Source organism: Arvicola amphibius, chromosome 1, assembly GCF_903992535.2.
Source record: "Arvicola amphibius chromosome 1, mArvAmp1.2, whole genome shotgun sequence".
NCBI lineage: Eukaryota > Metazoa > Chordata > Mammalia > Rodentia > Cricetidae > Arvicola > Arvicola amphibius.
In genome coordinates, this window is record NC_052047.1 from 105,055,011 (window position 1) to 105,082,259 (window position 27,249).

At 38.5% G+C, this 27,249-nt stretch overlaps 2 protein-coding genes across 2 annotated transcripts; both read right to left on the reverse strand.

Annotated features, from left to right (window-relative positions):
• Nucleotides 1–9,915: 9,915 nt before the first annotated feature.
• Nucleotides 9,916–10,880, reverse strand: LOC119827807 (olfactory receptor 51F1). The gene is given in 3 exon segments (XM_038349718.2): nucleotides 9,916–10,159; nucleotides 10,161–10,393; nucleotides 10,395–10,880. Coding segments are annotated over 3 exon segments (963 nt in total).
• Nucleotides 10,881–21,212: 10,332 nt separating this feature from the next.
• Nucleotides 21,213–22,172, reverse strand: LOC119801368 (olfactory receptor 52R1). The gene has a single exon (XM_038311929.1). It carries the CDS (start codon nucleotides 22,170–22,172, stop codon nucleotides 21,213–21,215), a length of 960 nt encoding a protein of 319 aa, XP_038167857.1.
• Between the last annotated feature and the right edge of the window lie 5,077 nt (nucleotides 22,173–27,249).

The following is a 27,249-nucleotide window of genomic DNA, read 5'->3' on the forward strand; positions in this document are numbered from 1 at the left end:
GGATCTAAAATGTGGTGTGTGTGTGTGACTTATCTCAGAAAGTAAGGATGAGCAAAGATGGAATGGGATATTGCCTAGCTAGACAGCTTTGCTGTGGAAACCTTAATCTTTATATTCAAGCTGTAGAAAATAGCAGAAATATTAAGCAGCAGAAAAAACTTGTAAATACATTGCAACTTGAAAGGTCATTATCACTGTTTAGATAACTGATTTGGAAGCAACAGGTTGAACATAAACAGGAACAGGAAGCATTTTTCTTATCATTTTGAATACACATCAGCTGAGGCTCTGTTTGTTTAGAGAAAGAAGATAAGGTCTGGCAGATATGTAGAACATACCCACTGCAAGTTAAATAAACCCTTGAGAATTTGAATCCATTTCTCTTTGTTTTGCATATGTATAAATACTGCTGTTGCTTGCTAAATATAGGCCTGACTGGGACCCTTGCGTCCATGCCAGCTGATGCTGCAACAACAAACATGTTCAAATTTCTGTGGACTGTTCCCACTTCTTTCTTTAAATTTTGGAGCTAGTATTCTGGTGTTTTGAAAGCTTGAGCTTAAATAATAACTGCCTTATACTCTCAGTCCTCTTTAATCCATGAAGATATTTTTCTCCCCTCTCATGGTCATCTTTATACCTTCATGACACTCCCCCATACACAAACTTACATCTAGGTTCTGCCTATGAAAGAAAACATGTTCTTTATATTTCCAAATCAGACATATTTAAAAGAATTATCTCTAGTTCTATTGATTTTCCTGCAAATGTCAGCATCTCATTTTCTTTATAGCTGAATAAAATTCTACTGTGTCTGCTCCTGAGTGCGATAAACCAGATCCAGATAGAAAAACACTACTGTGTTTGTACTCACTCATAAGTGGATGTTAGTCGTGAAACAAAGGATAACCAGGCTACAATTACAATCTCAGAGAAGCTAGGTTAAAAAAAAGGACCCTAAGAGGGACAAACATGAAGGACCCCAAGAAATGGAGATAGTCAAGATCTCCTGAGTCAACTGGGAAGAGGAATAGAAGGGAGGGGATGGGGGATAGGAACACAGGGGTCTCTAGATGACAAAGTTGGGGGAGGGATGGAGAGAGGGAGCAATGAAAGGAATATCTTGATAGAGGGAGACATTATGGGGTTAGGTAGAAACCAGGTGCCAGGGAAATTCCCAGGAATCCACAAGGATGACCCCAGCTAAGACTTCTAGCAACAATGAGAGGGAACCTGAACTGGCCTTTCCCTGTAATCAGATTAGTGACTATCCTAGTAGTCATCATAGAACCTGCATCCAGTAACTGATGGAAGCAGATGCAGTGATCTACAGCCAAGCACTGGGCTGAGCTTCCGGAGCTTAGTTGAAGGGAAAGACGAGGGATCAATCATATGAGTAAGGGGGACAGTCAGGATCATGAAGGGGAAAACCACAGAGAAAGCTGACCTGAGCTAGTGGGAGCTCAAGAACTCTGGATTGACAGCTGGGGATTCTGCATGGAACTGAACTATGCTTCTGAATGTGGGTGACAGTTATGAGGCTTGACGTGTTGGGGGACCCTTGGCAACAGGACCAAGATATCCTTGGTGCATGAACTGGCTTTTTAGAGCCCATTCCCTATGGTGGAATACCTTTCTTAGTTTTGATGCAGGGGGAGGTGCTTGATCCTGCCTCAATTTGGTTTACCAGACTTTGTTAACTCCTCAAGGGAAGCCTCACCTCCTCTGAGGAATGGATGGGGGATGGGATGAGAGAAGGTGGGAAGCAGGGAAAGGGAAGGGAGAGAGAAATGGGGCTAGTGTGTAAAATTAAAGATAATTTAAATAAAAAGAAGTAAATGCACCTATTACAAGAAAATTTTACTATGCATATATGCAGTGTTTTCTTTATCAATTAATTTGTCAATGGACATCTAAGCTGGTCCCTATTTTTAGCTATTGTGAATAGTGCAGCAATAGACATAGACATGGAATTATGTCTACAGTATGTCAGCTAAGAGTTTTCAGGAGATACGAATGAGATGGCACAGCTGGGTCATATGGCACTGGCAGTTTTACCTCTTGGGGGAACATCCTCACAGATTTCCATAGCAGCTGTAGCATGCTTCATTTGCCCCAGCATTGCATGAGGGTTCCTCTTTTCCACATCCCCCTTTTAAATTCTTCTCTCATAAATTACATCCCAGCTGCAGTTTCCTCTTTCTCCATTCCTCCCAGTCCCTCCAATACTTCCCCCAGATCCACTCCTCCTCCATTTCTCTAAGAAAAACAAAAAAGAGAAGGCCTTCCTGGGATATCAACAGGACATGGCTTAACAAGTTGCAGTAAGAACAGGCATAAACTCTCATATCAAGGCTGGATGAGACAACCCAGTAGGAGGAAAGGGGTCCCATGAACAAGAAAGAGTTAGAGACATCCCAACTTCCACTGTTGGGAGTCCTACAAGAACACTAAACTACACAACCATAACATAAATGCAGAAGACCGAGCTTGGACTTACACAGGCTCCATGTTTGTCACTTCAAGTCTCTATGAGCCCCTATGAGCCCTACTTAGATTCTGTGGACTGTGTTCTTGTGGTGTCCTAGAGCGCTACCACAGTTCCTTCTCTCCATCTTCTGAAGGGTTCCCTGGCTTTGCTAGTGTTTGATTGTGGGTCTCTATATCTGCTCCCATCGGTTGCTGGATGACACCTCTCTGATTAGCTTTTTTCCCCCAGTCGTGTTTGGTTCTATCCTGGATTTCTGGTCTGTCTTGTTTCTAGTTCCTGGCATGGGTTCCCTCTTATGGTGTGGGACTCAAGTGGTTATTCTAATTAGCATTTGTTTGCTTGTTTTCTTGGTCACCATCTGACTGTCATAAGATGGAATCTAAAGGCAGTTTTCATTTGTGTTTTTCTGATTGCTAAAGAAGTAGAACATTAGCAGACATTTCTTTGACATTAGTACTATATTGAGAGCTGTTTACTTTATTGGCTCATTTATGATTTAGGGAATGGTTATATTAGCACTTCATATACTTTAGTTATCAATCCTGGTGTGTTGTGCAGTTTGTAATAATTCTCCTGTCTCATCACTCTTGAAATCATTTAGTTTACTATGCAGAAGCTTTTTAATCTCATGTGGCCATGTTTCTTAGTATTTAGGGACATTTCCTGTACCACTGGGATCTTTCTTCAGAACAGTTTATGTATCTATCTGATGTGGGAGAGTCTTCTGTTTGTCTTGATTTTATTCATTAATAAAGAAACTGCCTTGGCCAGCCCTTAGGTGGGTGGAGTAGACAGAACAGGAAGAAGGAAGTGAGGTAGATGGCTCAGTCAGATGCCACACCTCTCCTAAGTTAGCCAGACTGCTGTGCCCCTGCTCAGGGAGACAGATGCGATGAAGCTCCAGCCAAAGATGGACATATGCTAGAAACTTCCCGGTAAGGCAACACTTCGTGGTGCTACACAGATTATTAGATATGGGTTAATCAAGATGTGAGTAAGAGGCTGAAACTAATGGGTCAGGCAGTATTTAAAAGAATACAGTTTCCGTGTAATTATTTCGGGTAAAGCTAGTCGGGCTCCACGGGAGCCGGGCAGGAACGCAGCCCACAGCTCCCCACTACAGAATGGCACTCAACGTGGATAACTGAATCCACAGAAAACCTGAGAAAGCTTAGGAAAGAATAGATTAAAGCATGTTTTCTTGTTAGCAGCAATTTCTCGGGTTTGGCTCTGCTTTCTAGAGGCTAGCAAGCTCTCTCATCTAAGACAGGCTTCCTGACTCAGCTTTAGCTGCAAAACTGTGCAGCTCTTTTAGGAGGTCCTACTACGAAACACTTAAACGGTGTTGATGGAAAGCTGAGCGCATGTTTTTCGGAAAAAAGCTGTGCTGTTTTAAAATGCCAGCTTTCTGGGCCATCCCACCAGGGCAAATTCTGACTCTTTCAAGCAGGCGGTCCTGACTATGGAGCTTTTGATTGTTGTTTGACACTGTTGCAGCTTACTTGCTGGCAGGGACCTTGCACCGCCACAGAGTTGTGGTGATAAACATGGCTACAGCTAGTACCTCTGCCATGAGGCTGGAAAGCTAAGGAATGGACTGGATCTAGCTGTCAAAGTCACGGCTTGAATCCTACCCATATTGCTCAGTAAATTAAAGACTCATGTGGTCAGAAAAAGAGAGATACACAGTAAAGAGAGATTCAAAGACAAAGAAAACCTCTAAGTGGTTTACAGTGAGTTAAAAATACATACAGGCTAAAAGTTAAAGTGCTTACAGTTAAAAAAAAGAGAAAGAAAGAAAAAGGAAGTAGTTTGTTGTGGTGGTACACACCTTTAATCCCAACACTTGGGAGGCAGAGGTAGATTGACCTCTGTGACTTCAAGTTATGGTAGCACACGCCTTTAATCCCAGTGCCTGGGAGGCAGAGACAGACAGATCTCTGTGAGTTCAAGGTATTGTAGCATACACCTTTAATCCCTGCACTGGGGAAGGCAGAGGCTGAAGGATCCCTATGAGTTCAAGGACAGCCTTGTCTACAGAGTTATTCCAGGACAAAGATATACAGAGAACCTGTCTAAAAAAGTAAAAGTAAAAATAAAAGGAATAGAGGTTAAAATAAAGCCGCATAAAGATGGAAAATACACAGAGAATCTTGATATTGTATGCTATTATGCTCTCTTTGAATTGTTTGAATGCTGAGGAAGGAGCAACAGCTGCTAAAAGATACTTGTTTATAAATGCTGCTGAACTAATCCAAGATAAATATTTTGAAAATACCTTGACTTCAGAATTTGGATCTAAGGATATGATACTTTGGAAAAGAGATGCTTCTTTTGTTTTTACAGAAAATGAGACCGTATGGATTGATTCTATCCCAATATGATATGATAGACCATGCCCTCCTGAAAGGTTGCTGTGAACACCTTCAGAAAATTACGTCACCCAACTGATGACTGAGATGACCCTGGCACACAGGTTGCACCATGAAAGATCTGATTAACAGTGTCCCATTCAGCAGGAAGCAGTTTGGAGAGCAATAACTAAGTCCATATTCCCAAATATTGTTTATAAATCTTCTTTTACATTTAAAGGGGGATATGATATAGATATGAATAATTTGCATTGATATGGATTTTGCTTTAGTGATTTAAATTTAAGGTCAATTTTGTTATATGTATTTCTGATCTTGATTAAGGTATTGTGACTGTGTAGTTCATTTAAAAATGTAATGTATAATTAGGAAATATAGGTTGTTAATAGATAATCATCGATAATAGTCAAGTTATAGTCATGTTAGTTAGATTTTCTAGATATATAGAGATATATTTCAGTTAGACAGGCATTCTTCATATCTTCCAAAGACTACTGAATATGGCATTTTAAATGCTTTAATAACTTAGGGCTTTTCATGACAATGAGACATGTCTGCTCCTGGCAGCACCAATCTACTTCAAGAAGATGATGGGCATCGAAGAGGATCCTTATGGAGTTTGATAGCAATTTGTGCGAGATACTACTCTTGCCTGGGCTGTTGCAGAAACTGGACACAAAGAACCCACAGAGAGAGGACTGCTGAACTTGCCTAAAGAAATGTCTCTGGGCCGGGCGGTGGTGGTGCACACCTTTAATCCCAGCACTCGGGAAGCAGAGGCAGGCGGATCTCTGTGAGTTCGAGACCAGCCTGGTCTACAAGAGCTAGTTCCAGGACAGGCTCCAAAGCCACAGGGAAACCCTGTCTCGAAAAACCAAAAAAAAAAAAAAAAAAAAAAGAAATGTCTCTGGATACAATGGGCCTGAAGGCCAAAGATGGATGCCCCAACGGTACAGAGGAACTTTGGGTGCCTGTCCAGGTAGCAAGATGTCTCTGTGATTTCTAGAGTTTTGTAAGTTGCTTACTTCTCATTTACTTAGGTAATATTATATCCTTCTGGAATCTTTGATGGAGTTGAAGAATAGATAGATAGTTATAGTTTTCCTTTGTTATGATAAAAGATAAAATAGATATAAATATTGTAACTGTAATTCTTACTTGATAACTGTTGTTATATGTAATTTTACTATGTTAAAGTCTTTTTTTGTTTAAACAGAGAAAGGGGAAATGATGGAGGATTCTCATTGGCTAATAAACAAACTGCCTTGGCTTTTTGATACGGCAAGATTTAGGTAGGTGGAGTAGACAGAACAGGAAAAAGGAAGTGAGGTAAATGGCTCAGACAATTGCCCTGCCTCTCCTCTCTGAGCCAGTGCCATGAAGCCAGCCACCAGGACAGACATGCTGAATCTTTCCTGGTAAGACACCACTTTGTGGTGTTACACAGATTATTTGATATGGGTTAGTCAAGATGTGAGTAAGAGGCTGAAAATAATGGGCCAGGCAGTGTTTAAAAGAATACAGTTTGTGTGTTGTTGTTTTTGGTTTTAAGCTAGCCGGTGGCTGGGAGCCAGGCGTCTGGAAGCCGGCCCGCAGCTCATCACTACATCTATCTTGATATATTTTCTTTGTATCTGTTTCATCATTATAGATTTTATATTTTTTTATCCATTTTGAGTTGATCATCCTTCAAAAGAAATGTATTTATTTTCATTTTTTATATGTGGGTACCCTAATATAAAAGCTAATTTTTCCCTGAGGCATTTACCAGATTTTTCGCTTACATCTTTAACTTGCCTTGTTTCTCCTGTGAGTTTTGTAAGAGGAAAGATTTGTTCTTTTCCTGTGGCTACAATTTTAGAACAGTGCACAACATCGAAGAATAAGAGTGGGCATTTAAATAAAACACCCAGACTCCACTGACTTCAGAAGAATGTCTGTGTTTTCTTTATCTCAAGGCCTGTTTCAGATAAGGCCTATGATTTTAAATTTTATTTTTTATGAACATTTGGATTTGTGTCTAATAGTGTAGCAAACAAAACTATAACACTGGCATTTTAAATTCAGTGAAGCAAATCTCAAACAAAAATAAAACAATAAAACAACCAAATTAAATGACAATTTTCACAGAAATTTGGCAGTTTTACTACACCTTTGCACTTTCTTCAGTTCAGTGGTTAATAAATGTCTTGCCTTTATGTTTACATGTATTTGTCTGTGATGTTTCCCCAGTCTTTCTGCACGATATGGGGATATCTGACACTTAGTTCAGTGCTATTTTTATATCTAATGATTTTTTTCTCTCAGACTTTCTTGTGATTCACATCTGGTTCTCCGTCTTCTCCCTTTAGCTTCTTGCACCCCTCTACCTCCAGTCCTTCTTGGATACATGACCTCTTTATCTTATAACATATATATGAGAAAATGTACACATGTATATATAATATCAATAACAAATATGTTAAACCTCCTTACATCAATGTTTTTAATCTCATAAAAATTTAAAATATATAATTATTATCTGAATTACAATTTTAATTATGCTAATTATATATACATATGTATGCGTGCATATTATATATCCTCTTAATCACTAATCCATTTATTTTTATTCATATATATGCATATGGATAGATTGGAAAGACCATTTAGGATTAGGTAACCCCAACTGAATTACGTATCAGTGTAAAACTCATTCTCCATCTTTCATCATTTCAGTAAGATAGCCTCTCCACTCCACTCCAGCCCTCTGGTATCTCTCTGTACAGAGACCCCACCCCAAGTGACCCACCAGAGCACTCTCCACTCCCTGTCTCAGTCACACTGATTTATTCCCAGGACACTGAGAATGCTCGGGTTTCTGTTTGATCAAACCTTTGACTAAACAATGACTTGTTTGTTAAGATTTGCCATGACTGTGCATTATAGATTTTTTTATAGTGTGTCTTTTTTTCAAATAACCTGGATGCCCCTCAACCGAAAGATGGATAAAGAAAATGTGGTACATTTACACAATAAACTACTACTTAGCTGAAAAACAAATCATGACATCTTGAAAGTTACATGCAAATGGATGGGACTAGAGACAAAACATCCTGAGGGAGGTAACCCAGACCCAGAAAGATAAGCATATGTACTAATTCATAAGTAGATACTAGCTGTGAAGCAAAGGATAAGGAATCTGTAGTCCCTGACCCTAGAGAAGCAAAGTAACAAGGTGAACCCTATATAGATCCCCCTGGGAAGGGGAAATAGACAAGATCTCCTGAAAAAAATTGGGAGCATCAGGGTAGAAGAGAAGGGAGGGCAGAAGGGGAGAAGGAGAGCAGAAGGGGAGTGGGAAGAGAACTCAAAGGAACATAATTGTTCAGATGGGAGAAGGACAGAGACGGAGAGGGAGTCATCATGGTGCTAGCAACTAACCTGACACTAGAGAAATTCTCAGGAATCCACAAGGATGACCCCAGCTAAGACCCTAAGCAATTTTAAAATTCATGTGAATATTGTACACATAACACAATACTTCCACAGAATTGTTTCCAAAATATCTTCTTGATGTGTCCTTAGAAATTCTTCAACTTCAGATTGCAAAGGAAACTGGGTAAAATACTACTTTTGCGTTATCAGCCGCAATACCATTAAATGCATCATTTTTTGTGTATGTTCACGTTTCACACACATATTTAAAACTTTATAGAACAGAAGTATGTATGTTTATTAATCCTTTAATTTCTATTACACAATGCAAGGGCAAACACAGTAAAGTACACCTACATAACATGTGTGCAGATGAACCAAGTATTTTAAGGGGGAAAGTCCTTTGAATAAGCACATAATTTGAAAAGAAGTATACAAGTAGGTTTGTGAGCTAATGTAATCTGGTTCATCATATTGGTATCCCAGTGTGTGTGAGATGTACCTGACATCCATCATATGGATTGCTATGTTGTTTACATCTCTAATTTTCTCTGTGCAACAGAGAGCTTAAACTTTTGACTGTTTTCTAAGTCCAAACTAAGTCTAGTTTCCCAAGTCCCTTTTAAGAAGCAAATATTTTGTGTCTGGTTCTTTATAAGTTATTTATCATTTGAGAATCATCAATCAACCTTTATTTTAGTTTGTTGATTGGTTAAAGAAACCATGTGAGTCATTTATGATATTCATAGAACATGAAATTTTATCAAAAGTAATATGAGGATGTTGATTTTGCTTTGAGTTTTCCTGTGATGAAGTTAAGATGGATTGTATTAAATCATAGATGAACAAGTATGCAGACACAAGGCAACAAACTCTGCTCTAAGATTCTTTGAATTTTACTTGATGAACCCTCTACATCCCAAATTCCATTCCATTTATCAAATAAATAAACAAATATCCCTAATTCCCAAAACTTTTCTTTGACTGACACTTGATAACGACTTGTCTGCACTACTTGTTCTTATCATTTATATTATAGGTTGTCTTTGAATTCTAGTTTTGAAAAAGCTATGGAACATTTTGAAATGAGGCTTGCATTACGGTGACCCATATTTTACTTCTGATCATGCAGCATCTATCCTGGGTATATTTGGAAGAGTGTGGGATGCAGAACATGTGTCTAAGATATGGAAATCACAGACTAGAATATCATGTTTGTTCCATGTTAGATTATGGCCTAAATGTCTCCAGACCTTCAATAACCAATAGTGTGAATTTTAGTTGCATTGTAAATAATGTTATATATTTTGTTTCACTGCCTTGAAGGATAGGTAGAATATGTCTTGTGAATCATTAGTAGAAAACCAAAAACAAAATTGTCAGGAAATGTCAGTTATTTTGAAGAATAGTTTATTTCTTCATTAATATTTGCATTTCCCTAGTTAGACTATAAAACTCCTGGAATAGCATAATATACTTGTATTTTAAACATAAAACATCTAAATATTCATTAAACATTATTAAATAAATTAAAACCTTGGAAACAGCCACATCTAATGGGGATTCTCCAACCACAGTTGCTTTTGCAGCAAGAAAACCACACCAGGTTTTTCAGAAGTTAAGAGTAATCTCTGTTTATTTTGTAAGGAGTAAACTAAGGATAGTCTTTTGGATTTGTTTTGTTTTTAAACTATAAATGATGGGGTTGAGCACAGGGGGTAAAATAAGGTAAACATTGGCCATCATTGAATGGACTACTTTGGGGGCTGACTGACCATAGCGATGCACCAGGGACAGGCTAAACATAGGGATGTAAAGAATAGCAACTGCTCCAATATGGGACATGCAGGTGCTGAAGACCTTACCATTCTCCAGAGGAGGCAATAGTGAGGACAGAACGGATGATCAGTATATAAGACAAGACAATGCATGGAGTATCTACTCCTGTGGTTAGAAGAAGATCAACTAATCCACATATGCTGTTGGCCCGAGTGTCTGAACATGCTAACTTAATCACATCTGGATGATAACAGTAGGAATGGGAGAGGGCAATCACTCTACAGAAAGAAATGGGCTTAAGGAGCAAAAGCAGGGGAACTACTAATACTATAGACTATAGCACGTATAATCACTAGGAAACCCATCTGAGTGATTCTAGAATTAGTAAGAATTGTAGTATATCTAAGAGGATTACAGATTGCTATGTAACGGTCAAAAGCCATAGCTACTAGCACCCCAGATTCTATAAATGTGAATCCATGAAGAAAAAACATCTGAACAATGCACCAGTCTAGACTGATTTCATTTGCATGAAACCACAGGATCCTCAAGGTGATTGACATTGTAGAAATAGTCAAACCCAGGTCAGTGGCTGAGAGCATGGACAGAAAATAATACATAGGTTCATGCAGACTCTGCTGGGTCACAATAATAAAGAGGATCATGCTGTTCCCAGAGAGGGCGGTGGCATAAAGGCAGCAGAAGGGGATGGAGATCCAGGCATGAGCAGACTCTAGGCCAGGAATGCCAGTCAACAAGAAAGTTGGTGATTCCAATGTGAAGTTGCTCAGGAATTCTGTGTTGTCCTGCATTTGTAGCATTTGACTTTATAATACTCACATCCAAAGAAGTAACCAACTATAGTGTCATAAAAAGTGTTTAGACAATTTTCTGATTAAAAATAATCACTCTAGAAAATAAATTCTATTATCAAGAAAACTAAAATGTATTAATCTATCAATATAATTAGAGGCATTTAGCAAAAGAAATGTTTCCTCTTTAAACTAAGCAAATAGAGTCACATAATTTTGCACACACACACACACACACACACACATATTCACAGACTTTTAAGTTCCACCAGATTGTGTGCACAGATAGTCATTTCTGGGAATATGGCAAATAGGAATGCTTCAGTGTGGGAGACTCAGTTCCTAGAACACAGAAAAAGAAGTGCATTGGATTCATATGCTGTGTTTAAAGTGAGCAAGGGAAACCGACGTAAACATAAATATGCTTGTGCATTTGGCATGGTTTTACCTGAATGGCAATCTAGACTTAGATCTCTAGAAAACAGTAATTTTAATCCCACAGAATAGAATAACAGACAAGGAGAACAGGTTATTAAAAGAAAATTAACGAAGACAGAATATTGTGAAAGTTTAAGGGAGTTTAAGCCATGGGAAGTCTGAATGCTTTATGAGAGCCATAAAAACAAAAGAGGCCATGGCTTCCTCATGTACATGTTGATAAAAGAGCTGAACTGCATGAGCTGCCACGTTTAGTGTGTATTAAAACATTCGAGTTCAGTTCAGAGTATGGTAGTGATCTGGAGAAAGCAGGTGCCCTTGCCACCTGAAACTGATGATCTGCAGCAGGGCTTAAGGAGTGGGAGTAGAAAGGTGGTGGTGTAGGTTATTTCATTTTCGGAAACGTAGCAATTAGGGCAATGACAGAAACAGATTGGGACTGAAGGAGGCTGTAAGAGGTACAGATGTGTTATGAAAAAGGGAGAATTTAGATAAATATGCAAATTTATAAAATGCAGTTATAGGTCCAGTAGATTGTGGTGAATTTTATATAAAGGAGAGAGTTCAACTGATATATAAGAGTCTGAAAGCATCATGGGATTGAGCACAGTAAAGAGAACAAATAGATCCCAGAAAGATGAGGTTAGCATTTGCATTGACACTAGGCTGTGTCAACTTGGTAGACTGGTGGAAAGTCATTCCAGGGAGTTTTCCATCAGTAGCTACAGTTCTCTCAGGGAATCATGAATGTAGATTTGCTCCTTTCCAAATAGTATGGAGTGGTGGATGTCAGCTTGAGGACAAGGTAGAAGATAGAATTAGACAGGCAGATGGTTCCACAGGCATAAGTGTTTTAAAGCCCTATCCATTTCAAATTATAAATTACGTAATAATTTACAAGATGACTAAAATCAAAGAGTAACAATATTACTTACCTTGTTAAGGTTTTCAGTCAAATTGAGCATGAAATTTGCTTTACCCTAATAAATATCTTGTAATATGTTTTTAATTTATCATTCTCATGCCATTTTTCTTTTGTTGAATCTCTGATTTCATGAGTTTCAATATATTTAAGAGGAGTACTTACAATATATAGCTACAAACTGCTTGATAATATTATATGGATCTCCAAGGGTAGGGTAGAGGATACTATCACCTTAATTATCTGTAAGCTGTTTTAATATTTGTGTGTAGGCAATAAACAAAATACAAAGACAACACAGTGAGCATCCTTATCTATCCTCCTAGGGCTGTGTGGAATCAGTAACTTCCTATGTCTTTGCTAGCAGACATAGAACAGGCTATCAAGAGACTGATGGCCTTTATAATAAGTTTTAACTGAACTGTGAGATTATATGTATGATGTGTATCTCCCTGGGGAAACTGACAAAGAAGAAACAGCTTGTGTATAAATGGAAGGTACCACCATTGACTCCCCATAGATGTTAAGCTATCATCTCAAATGAACAGTAGCCCCCAGGAGTACTGAATGCTAAAGGAAACTAAAGCATTCATAAATAGTTGGCTCTCCATATTGATGTGCTCTGTTTCTTGAGCGTTATGCTACACCACTGTGAGTTCATATGTGCACTATTGTGTCTGAATAAACCTCACTTCCTTGTAGTTATCAGTCATCACTTCTGGCTCATGTAATACTTCCACACTCTCTTCTATGATGATCCCTAAGTCTTGTGGGGAAGGTGGCTCTCTATATTTCCCATTTAAAACTTAATACTCCACGATCTCCTATTCTCTGAACACTGACCAGTTATGGGTCTCTGTATTAATTGCCATCTACTGCAAACAGAAACTTCTCTTATATGAGTTGATGGATGCACTAATCTACAGGTATAGCAATGAGCATCAGAACTCATTTTAACACTATGTCCACTTAGCAGAAAAATAGTAGATTCTTTCCTAGGGCCTATGGCAAACAGGTTCTTGGCCCCAGTAATGTTCCCAGACATGAGCTCTATCTAGTTGAGAGGACCTTAAATCTGATCAGAAAACAGTCACTTACTTTCACAACATTTGAGCCTTTATTTCAGCAGAAGGCATATTTTTGCCAAGATACTCATTGTTATAGTTCATATAGTTTCCAGATAAGTAAGATTATGCCTAGCGTTTTGTAGATAAATGAAAGCAAGGCAGGAGGAATGAAGATCTCAGATCAGTACCCCACTGATTTCTTTCTGTTCTATAACTCAGATATGTGGTGTTTTCAGCAACAGGGTATGATGGATTATAGTTGTACTTAATTAACTAAGGTGCACAATGTGATACTTTAACATGTGCATACAAGGCACCATTATCAGATCATGGAAATTAGTATATGCATAACTTGACGTTTATCTTTTCTCAGTGAAAAAACTTCTATGTATTTTGATGTTTGGCATTTCTGATTATAGAATAAGTATAAAATAAAAGAATCACTTGAATCTGGGAATAAAGCATAACTGTAACGGTCATTCATATGCCTGTGCTTTTAAAACTGTGCATACTTATATACAGAGGCATACAATTTGCAAAGAAAATACAGATAACAAATAAAATATTGTGGAATTATGTCCTCATGTGACAGTTTTCATCTTAGAGATGAAGAGATATAAGTGCCCCAATACGCTAGCCTATTTCTCTGACTCTAGCTCTTCCCTAATTGTTAACCATATAGTTAAGATAAACTATTTTATAAACACTTTCTCAGTCAGTTTCTGGGCAAAATGATTGCTTCAAAGCCTTGTTGGCTAATCTTAACTGATCTTGAGTTAAGGATAGAACTTGATGAACTTGTGTAGAGTGGGCTCTCTGTCACTAGAATATAGAACATCAGAAAATATAAGAAAATAAGATAGAGTTTAACCATCCAGTAAGCTATGTGCTCATTAGTGTTCCATCACAGTTACAAATTTCTGGAAACATGCACACACTTACACACACTAAGGTAGTGAGGATTTATTTGGTTCATGCTCAGTTGGTTCCACTGCTGAAGACCTAGAAATTTGGTGCATAATAGCCTATTACCAAATGGTGAGCAGGAAGGAAAAGAAAGGGCAGAACTACGAAAGAGCTTTAGCTCCAAAGACAGAATCCCAGTGACTGCCTTCATCCACTCGGGTTCTACCTCTAAAGAAGTGTCACGAACTGGAGAACAGGCCTTGGACCCATATGCTTGTGGGAGACGTTTCATGTTCAGACCATATTTGGAGCTTGTGGCCTTTAACTGACTAAACTGAGACTATAGGTTTTTAGTTGGACATACACAGAAAAGCATCAGTTGAAGATTATCTGTGTTGTTTATTATATAGAAATTTGCTTGCTGACTGCTAAGGGGTAAATGGCTGGCAGATCATTTTATATAATACTATAAAATTAGTGTATTGTGTTATCTTAATGCCAGTAGAAACCACAGAATATAATAAAAGAAGTGGAGTAATTTTCCAGAATGAAACAGAACTAAACTTAAATGATCAGTCTTCCTTATGATTAACACACCTCCATGGGCTGGTGCATGTAGGGATAGCGTGCAGTATAAGACTACTTATAGTCCTACTTTTACAAAAATAATTTCATTTACTTTTCAATGACTCTTTACAGCTATAAATGTCATGCTTTGTAGGTATGAGTATTGAGTTGAGATCTCCTAACTTGACCTGTTGTATCAACTGAAATTATGTTTTGTGCTTTCTGTTTGACACTCAGATGCAAGCATTGCTATGGAATGCAGAAGCAAAACAAACTTCCCAATGTTTTTTCTTTCTCATATAAATGAACATTTCTGTCTTTTATATATTGATTCAAAGCAATGCTCAGCATTGTAGTTTCAAGTTTTGTCTCTTTCAATTAAAATTAATGTGTTAATGCAGTCCTTGGAAAATCTAGAATATAAATTCTTCTGTACATTGTTCAAAGAAAAGTTCTTTGTCTAGTATAATCATGATAAATTAAATGCTTTAAAGCACACTACTCAAAACTGATCTCCCTTTAATACCAAAGGCTCCTAAGCTTTGTCTCCATAAGCATGGTAAGCACTTAGTTACCACAATCTTGCAGAAATATCTTTGGGTGAAATTGAACAACAATATCATTACTTTGTTGGTCTTTGACTAATAAGAACAAAGGAATTCATGCTGATGAACTTATCATACAGTAATTTCCCATAAAATTTCTGTACCATGCTTTCCCATAAAAAGAAGAAAGACATAGTTTGAACTAGACCTGTGGTTCTTGCTGGGTTTAGTCTAGGACTTCAAGGAGGAAGGACCAGAGATGAGAAAATTAATCAAAGGTGAGGTCAGGAAAGCTAGAGAATCCAGGAAAAAATGAGTTGGTTCATAGAAGTACTTAGCCCCTGCCACATCAATTAGTAACAATAGCAATAGAAAACAGGGTAGAAGGCCCATGGGGGAAAGATGGTAGGAACATGGGGAGAGGGAGGGAGAAAGTTATCCTAAGTAACTATGTAAGAAAATATTATAAGGAGATTTATTTCTATAAAAACTGCTAACAAATGAGAAATAGACACCAAAATTGGAACAGTTTGTGCCCTGAAATGACACAAAGCTAGATGCATGTGATGTGTGGTAAGGGTGGTTATTCACAGTGGTGGCAAAAGACGATGACTGTGATAATAGCATTTGAGGGAGGAGACAACCCACTGCAGTGACTAAGCATGTAATTAACATATTTTACTTTGACAGAGGTGAAAATTGTGAGCTCCAAGTGAATATGAAATTATAAGAACAGGAAACCACTAGTCATATGTCTAAAACCACTCATAATTTTCTAAATTGCAGATAATGAAGTTTGGTTATATGAAGTTTTAGTCTACTAGAAATATTTTTAATCCACAAATCCAGACTTGTAGACAAAGAATAAGCATTCCAAATTTGGTACTTCTAGGTGGAAATTTGTTACAGTAAATGCTGCATTAACCATTGTCAATTTGCATGACACAAAGGTCAATTATATAGAGTGTAGATTAGTTTTTCTCTATGTCTTTGGGTAGGTCTGAATGTATCTTCTGTTTCTACACATGCAATTAAAATGAAAATGTACTATAAAGATCATAAGGTAGAGGAGAGAATAATGAGGGAGAGAAGGAGGAGGAAGTATAAAAGAAGTGGGGAAAGAGAAGAGAGAGGGAGGAGAGAGAAAGAGGGAGGAGAAAGGGAGGAAAAAGAGTGGGAACAAAGAGATAGAGGAAGGGAGGGAGAGAGAGGGAGGGAGGGAGGGAGGGAGAGAGAGGGAGAGAGAGAGAGAGAGGGAGAGAGAGAGAGAGAGGGAGGGAGGGAGGGAGAGAGAAAGAGAGAGAGAGAGAGAGAGAAAGGGAGAGGGAGAGAGAGATTTCTAAATTCCATCAGGATATCTCTTCTGCCCTCACTCAGGATTTCTTGGTGGAAACAGTGAGGGGACTCTTCATACCCTGTAAACTTAACCCCAGCTCCTCAATACACGGCCACCTTGTTATGCTCTGCTGTATCTTTGTCTGTCTGTAACCACTTCACTGTTTCTTTTGGAACTCCCATGATTCATGTCTTTGCAAATGATGACACATGCCCTTCCCACTTTTATATATCTGATCAGTTAAACTTCTTTACCTGAAATTGCCACCATTACTTTATTTTAAATGATATTTCTGGGTCTCAGTTATAACTTTGCATTCATTTTAACATCCAGAGTGGCTGAATGAATGGGATCACATGTATTGCAGTTATATTGTTTTCACATCTATTTCTCCTGACTAGAAGACAAAATCTAGCCCAGTGTATGGTCTATATTCCCCCATGTCTATGGATGCTCAATACATTATCACTGCTCAGTATAATAGCCTTGCTTTTGAATAGTCGGTCTGGTATTTCAGGCCACTAGATTTCAGGCTAATTAGAAGAATAACACACCTCCCAAATTCCATTTTGTGTGTGTGCCTGCATGTGTGTTTGTGTGTGTGTGTGTGTGTGTGTGTGTATGTGTGATTGTTTAATTCTAGTCAGATTTTCATCACTGTAACAAGTTACCTGACATGCAACTAAAGAGAAAGAAAGTCCTACTTTGACAAGTGGATACAGAGTTCTGGTTCTGCTCACTTGGTTATGTTGCTTTGAGTTGATTCCTTATGGCAGGAGGGTCTGCTGGAGGCCTGTTCACCTCATGGCATCTTGGAGGTCAAGAGAAATAATGAGCTGGGATCCCTAATGACCCCCCAATGTTAAACCCCATGACATAATGTTCTGTTGTGGATCCCATCTGCTTCCATTGCCTTCAGTACTGCCAAAGCCTTAAACATGTATGTATCCTTCATTAGTATGAAAAATTTTTATCACAACCACACAGAGAGCACTTTAGACCAAAATCAATCAGAAGAGATGGAAAAGGACACTTTATACTCATCACAGGAACCATCCATCAAGATGAAGTCTCAATCCTGAACATCTATGCCCCAAATACAAGAGCACCCAGATATGTAAAAGAAACATTACCAAAGTTTAAATCGCACATCAAACCCCACACACTAATAGTGGGAGATTTTAACACCCCACTTGCCACAATGAACAGGTCAACCAGACAGAAACCCACCCCTGGATCAACATAACAACAATGACAATCCTACCAAAAACAATCTATAAATTCAAAGCGATGCCCATCAAAATCCCAACACAATTCTTCACAGACCTTAAAAGAACAATACTCAACTTTATATGGAAAGCCAAAAAACCCAGGATAGCAAGAACAATCCTGTACAAAAAAAGGAACTTCAAGAGGAATCACCATCCCTGACACCAAGCTCTATTATGGAGTGACAGTAATGAAAACACCTTGGTATTGGTGTAAAAACAGACAGGTTGACAGATGGACCCAAATCAATGACATGGATATTAATCCACACACCTATGAACACCTGATTTTTGATAAAGAAGCTACAATTATACAATTGAAAAAGAAAGCATCTTTAACAAATGGTGCTGGCATAACTGGATGTCAATATATAAGAGAATGCAAATAGATCCATATCTATCCCATGAACAAACTCAAGTCCAAATGGATTAAAGAACCCAATATAAATTTGACCACACTGAACCTGATAGAAGAGAAAGTGAGAAGCAGCCTTCAATGCATGGGTACAGGAGACCACTTTCTAAATATAATACCAGTAGCACAGACACTGAGAGCAAAAATAAATAAATGGAACCTTTTAAAACTGAGAAGCTTCTGTAAAGCAAAGGACACAATCAATAAAACAAAAAGGCCTACTGGATGGGAAAATATCTCCACCAACCCCACATCAGACAGAGGACTGATCTCCAAAATACATAAAGAACTCAAGAAATTAGACATCAAAATACAAAATAATCCAATTGAAAAATGGGGTACAGAGCTAAACATAAAATTCTCAACAGAAGAATGACAAATGGCTAAAAGAAACTTAAGGAACTCTTCAACATCCTTATCTATCAGGGAAATACAAATCAAAATGACTCTGAGATATCATCTTACAGCAGCCAAAATGGCTAAGATCAAAAATACCAATGATAGCTTATGCTGAAGAGGATGTGGAGTAAGGAAAACACTCCTCCATTGATGTGGGGAGTTCAAACTTGTACAATGATGCTGGAATGATCAGTATGGCAGTTTCTCAGAAAATTGGGAATCAACCTACCTCAGCAATACCACTCATAGGCATATACCCAAAGGATGCTCAATCATACTACAAGGACATTTGTTCAGCTATGTTCATAGCAGCATTATTTGCAATAGCCAGAACCTGGAAACAATCTAGATGTCCCTTAACCGAAGAATGGATAAAGAAAATGTGGTACATTTTCACAATGGAGTACTACTCAGTGATAAAAAAAAAAAAAAAAAAAAAAAACAATGACATCTTGAAATTTGCATGCAAATGGTGGAGCTAGAAAAAAACTATCTTGAGAGAGGTGATGCAGATCCAGAAATATGATCATGGTATATACTTACTCATAAGTGGATACTAGCTGCAAAGTAAATGCTCACAAGCCTATAGTCCATGACCCTAGAGAAGCTAAGCAACAAGGTGGACCCTAAGAATAACATATATAGATTCCCCCCAGGAAGGGGAAATAGACAGTATCTCCTGACAAAATTCAGAGCTTGGGGATGGAGGGAGAAGGGAGGACAGAAGGGGAAGAGGAGTTGAGTAGGGGAGGGTAACTTGAGCAAATGTGAAAGTTGACATTGAGGAAGGACAGAGATGGAGAACAAGGAAAGAGATATTTTGATTGAGGGAGCCATTGTGGGGCCGGAAAGAAACCTGGCACTAGAGAAATTCTCAGAAATCCACAAGGATAACCCCAGCTAAGACCCAAACAATAAAGGAGAGGGTGCCTGAACTGGTGTTGCCCTGTAGTCAGATTGGTGACTAACTTAAATGTCACCATAGAACATTCATCCAGCAACTGATGAAAACAGAGATAGAGACCCATAGCAAATCACTAAGCTGAGCTCCCAAAGTCCAGTTGAAGAGTGGAAGGAATGAGAAAATGAGCAAAGAGGTCAAGACGGTGGAGGGGACACCCACTAAAACAGTTTACCTGAGCTAATGGGAGCTCACCAACTCCAGCAGGACAGGGAAGGAACCAGCATAGGTCCAAACTATTCCCTCTTAATGTGGGTGAGAGTTGTGTGCCTGGGGCAGACTGTGGGGCCACTGGTACTGGCACCAGGATTCATCCCTACTGCTTGTTCTGGCTTTTTAGGAACCTATTCTCTTTGGATGGATACCTTGCTCAGCCTAGATATAGTAGGGGGACCTTGGACCTTCCCCAAAGTAATGTGCCTTACCCTGTCTGAGGAGTGGATGGGGGCTGGGGTCAGGAGAAGGTGAAGGGAATAGGAGGAGGGGAGAGACTTGGAACTTGGATTGGTATGTAAAATGAAAAAAAGTGTTTTTTGAAAAAATAAAATAAAAAAATATTTTTGCAAAAAAGAAAACTAAAAGGCTGTAAGCCTTTTAAACAACAGTAGATTGTTTTTTAGGTGTCTTTATTAAGTAAAGTCATAAGGATGTGTATTCATTTTATAATTAGCATCGAGAATTATGGAAATTAAATTCATTTTCTCTAAAACTTAATAGCACATTGGTAATTTTCACATCCTATTACACAAAAAATTAACACCTATTATTCAATCGCATTTCTTCCTTTGGTTTCATTTAGTTTTCTCTTCCACCTACCCTCTTTCCTCATTTTATTAGCTCCTTCCCTCCCAGTGTGCCTTTTTTCCACTTCCATCTTTTTTCCCCTGCTCCCTCCCACCTCCTTTCCTCCTTCCCTTTTTTATTTCTTTTGTTTGGTTTTATTGAGATAAAGTTTTTCTATATAGGCCAAACTGACCTCAAACCCAAATGTCCCTGCCTGAGGTTCCCCAATGCTGTGGTTAATGGCATGTATCACCACACTCAGTTCTGACAGAAGAAGTTGTATGTTTCCCTTTGTTTTTTATATCTGGATTCAGGCAGGACTTTAAACATACGTCGATTTCTAAAATAATATTTTTAAATAAAGAGATTCCCAGATGGAATAGAAAACTATATATTTTTAATTGATGACATCTATAGATTCTTCCTAAATTGTGTGACCATCTATTTAAACCCAGGCAACCCAGTGCAGTATTTACTGACTGAATGGATGACAAGTTAATTCTTTCAAGAGGAATATACTAGAACTAAGTCTGTATTACACATCACATCTCTCAGATCACTTGCTGTGGGGGCCATGAAATTCATTCTTCCTTGTTCTGGAAGGTTTTAAGCCTCTAGACTAGCTGTTATTATAGGGATGACTTTGCAGTGTAGGTAAGAGCCTGGGAACTGTTCCTCATCTCCGTGGATGCATCATTGTGGGTAACTGAAGCATGGATGCTGTGATCCCTGGTTCAGGGGCCTTTTCTACAACATCCTTGGATAACTCTGTCCCTGATCTGTTTGGTTCTGACTCCATAGATGATGGGGTTGAGCATGGGAGGAACCAGCAGGTAGACATTAGCAAACATGATGTGCACAACTCGGGGGACACGGTGGCCAAATCGGTGGGTGAGGAAGGTGAAAAGCGCTGGAATATATAAGGTTAAGCTTACACCAATATGAGAAGCACATGTACCAAAAGCTTTGAGGCGGGCTTCACCTGAGGGCAACCTCAGCACAGCTCTCAGAATCATCACATAAGATACACTGATGACAATTAAATCAAAGCTAGCCACAGAAAAAGCCACAAAGAGCCCATATCCACGATTGATTTTGGTATCAGCACATACCAACTTGAGCACAGCCATGTGCTCACAGTAGGACTGGGGAATGACCTTGTTGGGGCAGAAAGGCATCCTGGAGATCATGAAGCAGAAGGGGCTCACCCACAGCAGCCCTCTGACCATCACAGCTGTCCCCAGTTTGATGACTACAGATGTGGTCAGGATGCTGGAATGTCGGAGTGGGAAGCAGATGGCCACATAGCGGTCCAAGGCCATAGCCATGAGCACCCCAGACTCCACAGAAGAAAAGGCATGGATGAAGAACACCTGAATGAGGCAGGCATGGTATTCAATCTTATGATCATGAAACCAGAGTATGGCCAGCATTTTAGGTTGTGTGGAGGAGGACAGGACCAGGTCAGTGGTAGCCAGCATGGCCAGGAAGAGATACATGGGCCCATGCAGTGTGTGGTCAATCCGGATTATATGTAGGATGGTGACATTTCCAGTCACTGCCACAATATACATGACACAGAATGGAAAGGCAACCCAAAATTGATAACTCTCCAGCCCTGGGATTCCAAGCAAGATGAAGAATGTAGAATAAGAAGAGCTGTTCCTTGAATCCTGCACAAGAGAATGGGTCATCTTTTCTCTGTAGTGAAGTTCATCTGCTTTCTGAGGATAATAACATCCAAGGATGATTATTTGCACTTGTGTAAAACTGCAATTTATTTCAGCAGCAGATTATAGTAAAATCATCTTTTATAATAAAATAATATTTTGGAACATAAATTGATGCTACTTAATATTTTATTAGTACTTGTAATAGTCAAAATATTACAATGTGGTAGAATCAGGGGAAATTATTTTCTAAAGAAAAAATATTTTCTTGGAAGTAGAATCTGTGAAGGGCAAATTACTATGACAAATTAGCCATAATAACCATTGCCATTTTCTAGTTAACAAATTACTGGTCAACATTTCACACAGTTCCATTTCTCTCCATGTTGGGTCATTTCAACATCATTAGCTCAAGCCAGGAAGGGAACATAGATTAAAGGACCATAGTAATTTATTCTTGTACTACCTTTGGTTATTTAGGACAGTAATCATCTTGGTTCTAGCCTGAAGAAAAAGATGGACCATCTGTGTGTTTGCAATTATATGTATTATCTTCAATTAAAACCATAGAATGTGAATACGTTATGTTTGTATTATAATTTATTTGCTCTTTAAATCAGTGTCTTTTTTCTGTTACAGTGTAAAAGTAGGCATGGGTCACGTGTTAGTGCATGTCTGCATCTATATTCCAACCTGGATTTGCTTATACAAACTGCAACCTGAGTTTGATTTGTTGACTATAGTTTATTCAGGGATATCCTGGATAGTAAATAATTCATGAAAATGGCTTTGAACCTGTCACTCAGCCTAGCTCTTCTGTTCTTGATGATGAGAAGTTGGGTACAGGTATGGTGAGGGAAGTATCCAATAAAGGCCATTATTCAGATGTAATAGACCCATCGGCTGATTCCCATTAAAAAATATTTCCAACTAGAACTTTCCTTAACCAGAATCCCTTGAACCCTGTTAGAGCTATGTTTATTATTGTTATGGCTGTTTATCATAGTAGAAGTTATTAGAGGACTTTTTGGGTGCCAATTTTTATATGTTCTTGCTTAATTAATGTTGCTTGTTTTTTGAGGTCTGAGCTCTCTAATAAGCGCAACTTGTCACAAAAAACCCCTGTAAGACATAGGTGACATGTGATTTGGTTCTTACCCAACATGTCTTCTCTTAGTCTTTGCTGCCGTGTGCTTTGGTTTGAGAACCTTAGTTTTCACCTCCTTCATAATGGGAACCTGATGAGAAAAGTATCTTTATAGGCTCCCTTAACAAATACTTGCAAACTAACAAATATTTTATAGACTTCAAAGATCCTGAATGGGGTTTTTAAGATTTCAGTCAGGCCTCATATCTTTCTTTACATCCTTCATTTATAATGATCTGACATTGAGGGGGCTCAGATTTTATCAGTCTCTTCTAGACCAGAAAGCTAACCAACCTTCCTAGCTAATAATCATGAGATATACCAAAACAAATACTCCTTTGAAATCTCCAGTGACAATTCAGATACTCATATTATCTGGAACTGAGGGTCTCTGCTTTGTTTCCTTTTACCAGATTCAATCTGCTCAAATAGTACCATATTTTCTGTTTAAACAGGAGGGTACATATTTTACTGCCCCTGGCCACAGTATGTCATTTTCATTTGGTGGGAACGGTCATCAGGATTAAGAGTGATTTGAGCAAGCATACTTAGATCATCTTCATTGTCATCCCCAGGGGCTGGACTACATAGATGCTGGCTGAAGCTTTAGCTTTCCGGAGTGTATAGTTCCTGCTGATTAACTATGGGGGAGGGATTATTTGATGTTGAGACCCTTTACTAAAGCTCCTTTAAATTGTTTGTTTCTAACTTATGAAAAACATCTGTGTCATCATTTATCATGAGGAGCAGTAAGAGCCCAGAGTCATTAAATGATCTGTCAATGATCACATAAAAAATTGTTGTCAGAGTACATGAGTCTTGGACCAGGACTTCTAGAAGCATACAATACTATCTTTGTAGGTAATTAGTAGTTGAGAATCCTGCTCCAGATGGGTCAGGAAAATTGTTAACCTGTTATGACTACTGTTGATAAACAGAGTGCTTAGACAATTTACTGAATTAGAGAATTTGAATTTAGGATTATTGCTACTTCCCTGGACTAGGTTGGGCTTTTTGTGTCTTTGGCAATGTATTGTTTTCTCTTAGATCTTTCCTTCCTCTCTCCTCTCCTCCATCCCTCCCTCCTTACCTCTCTCCTTCCATCCCTCCCTCCTTCCTTTCGTCCCTCCCTCCCTTCCTTCTTTCCTCTATCTACCCCCTATCTTCACAGGGTCTAAATAGATAGTAGGTAGTCTAGTTGCCTCATAAGCCAGAATACTAGGATTTTCTGATTGTACAGCCATTGATCTGAGATAACATTCTTATTGGCTTTTTCTATTAGTCTTGGTAGGGGACTCACTTATTTTACATAGTTTGGAAGTGGGACACCCCCCATGTTGCATGGCTAAATCCAGTTTTCCTCTTCTGTTCTCTCTAAATTATTTTCTCAGACATAGAACACTCATGTCAAGAGACAGGTCTCAGTCTTTCACAGTCTAATCTCTTTGGTCTGACTATGCTCTCAGTGTTCATTTTTTTGAGAAGCAACAGAATAACAAAAATCATCCAAGTGCTACACTTTAAATGGGAGATGTGGCCCTCATCCTTCGTCTGTTTTCTCCACGAACTTTTCCTTCATGTTCCATGGAATCTATTGTCCTAAAATTTGGAAATTTTCCCCTGTTTCTATTTCATTCTTAGTAACTGAGCACATGAAGATTTATGAATACAAGCTATGTTTAATGAACAGGAAGTTCGTTGATCCTTGGTTATTTTTGCTGCATGTGAAATGATTTCATTATGAAGAAAACAGTTTATCATCTGCTTTGTTTGAAAGATGCAGTTGAGCATTCCTTAGAAAAGTGGAAAAGGTCATATAATTTTCATCTTGCTCAATACCCATTGTTCCTCTACTCCTCTATAATATATATTTTTCTATTTTTTTTACTGGAAACAACTATTATTTGCATACTATATAATACTACACAATATATTCTGAAATAAAGTTATATGCCTGTATAACATTAGTGAAAGGGTGGTGAAAATTTGATTCTGACTGGAATATCTGAACCTAAGTGTAGAACATGGGAGGTTCAGAATCAGTCTGCTGCTGGAGAGCTTCTGTCTGGAGGGAATCTTCCTACCTTTCTATGTTTGACACAGTGAAAGCCATGATTCTTCTTCCCATCTCAAAGGGTGGCTCGGTGGACTTGGATCTCTAGATGAGGTGTTCCCATCAACTCAGAAGTTTAAATATGGTACATGACTTTGCCTTCTAGATTCTTGAAGAATCAACATCTCCCACTGATTTTTGAGAAGGTGAAAGGAAAAACTCTCACTGAGATCTGGTTTCTCTTTGAACAAGCTGACTATAACTAAAGAAGTTCTGACAAGCACCTGGCATTCAGTCTTGGGTAGAGACCTCAGGTATGGGGTCGATTTAAAGAACTGTGCATTCTGTCTGTTCCCCCAAGCACTAGCTCTTTCCTTCTTTCTAAATTCCCTGCCTCATATTCACAGTGACTACAATGACTCCCTCTGAGACTAGAAGCTAAAGCTGGAAGCATTAACCCCTAACTTTCCTCTCTTGTCTGTGTACAGAAATGCAAAGACATGATTAAATGAATGTACAAGTGTACAAGAAGCTGTGTTGTTGGGATTACATAAATTAGCTGATGTTTATAGTTACATTTTCTTTTAAAGTATTTATAGCTCACATTTTAGACATATTCTGTGCAACATGACAGCTCACTTATCCTTCACGTATGTTTATGCATGACTATGAGAGGTAGCCTATAAACATGAAAGACACTGGCATGGATATGTGTATATATGCATGCATGTGAAATGAATAAAATTTATGCCCTGGTAATGTTGAAGCGTGCACGGGCAGCCTGTATATGGCAGTTCATGCATATATGTGAAAGTGTTGATAATTATTTAAGTATATATAATTAATGTAGTTCCCTCATTCAGTGACTCATGGTTACTGAATGCACAGGATTTGTATAAGTAAATGCCTAATTACATTTCTAATAGTGTGAAATAATATATCATGATGCATACTTAAAATGGACCTAAGTTTATGGCATTATTTTAAAATAAGCTTAAAATGATTATGGTGGCTAGATAAGACTCTAGTAGAGTATGATAAATTCCTAGTCCAAGATGACTGAAGTCCTTATCTAAACACAAAACCACACACACACACACACACACACACACACACACACACACACACATTTTGTGAACAAAAAGGCAGAGATCAAGGTGTTGCCCTATAAATACAGGTTTCCATCAAACTATCAGAATACTAGAAGAGAAGAACATAAGAGATTCTCCCACAAAACCAAGAAAAATGAAGTACATCTACTAACATTGATAATGGACTGGAGGCCTTTGGGTCTATGACAAAGGGATTTCCCTAAGCTTGTAAGTGTTTATCAGAGAAAGTCTAGAATAATGATTGTGTCAATACCTTTATATGGATTTTAAACATTAAAGAAATTTTATTGACATAATTTCTTTATTGATTCTTCGGGAATTTCACAACATGCACACCAATTTTGCACATTTTCCAGTCCCTCCGTATCTGCCCTTCATCCTGGCATCACCCCCACAAAAAAAAGGAAATTAAAATTAAAACCAAACTAACCAAACAAACCTACAAAACCCTCAAAACACTTTACTCCTTTCTTTCCTGCCTCTCCAGCATCTCTTCATTCATCTCAATGGCAATGGGAGCTTCAATGTGCCATATAATACACCCCTTGCCAATCAGTTTTAAATGCAAATGTTCATGGCAATGAATCATTGGTCTGGATCAAGGCCTCTAGTTTCTGGTACACCATCATCACTGGACCGTCACTGAAACTGTTCTCAGCTATCCTATGGCTACCTGAGACAGGGACAGTGCTCCTATGGAGCAGAACCAGTCCCTTCACATGTACCAGTAGGTCATAGATAGGGTAGCTATTAGGGTGCGTCAACCCAAGGCCTTAGATGTGGGCCTGG

What these genes read in the sequence shown, in the direction of transcription:
- LOC119801368 (XM_038311929.1), bottom strand. Translation starts at nt 22,172, where the DNA reads ATGACCCATTCTCTTGTGCAGGATTCAAGGAACAGCTCTTCTTATTCT.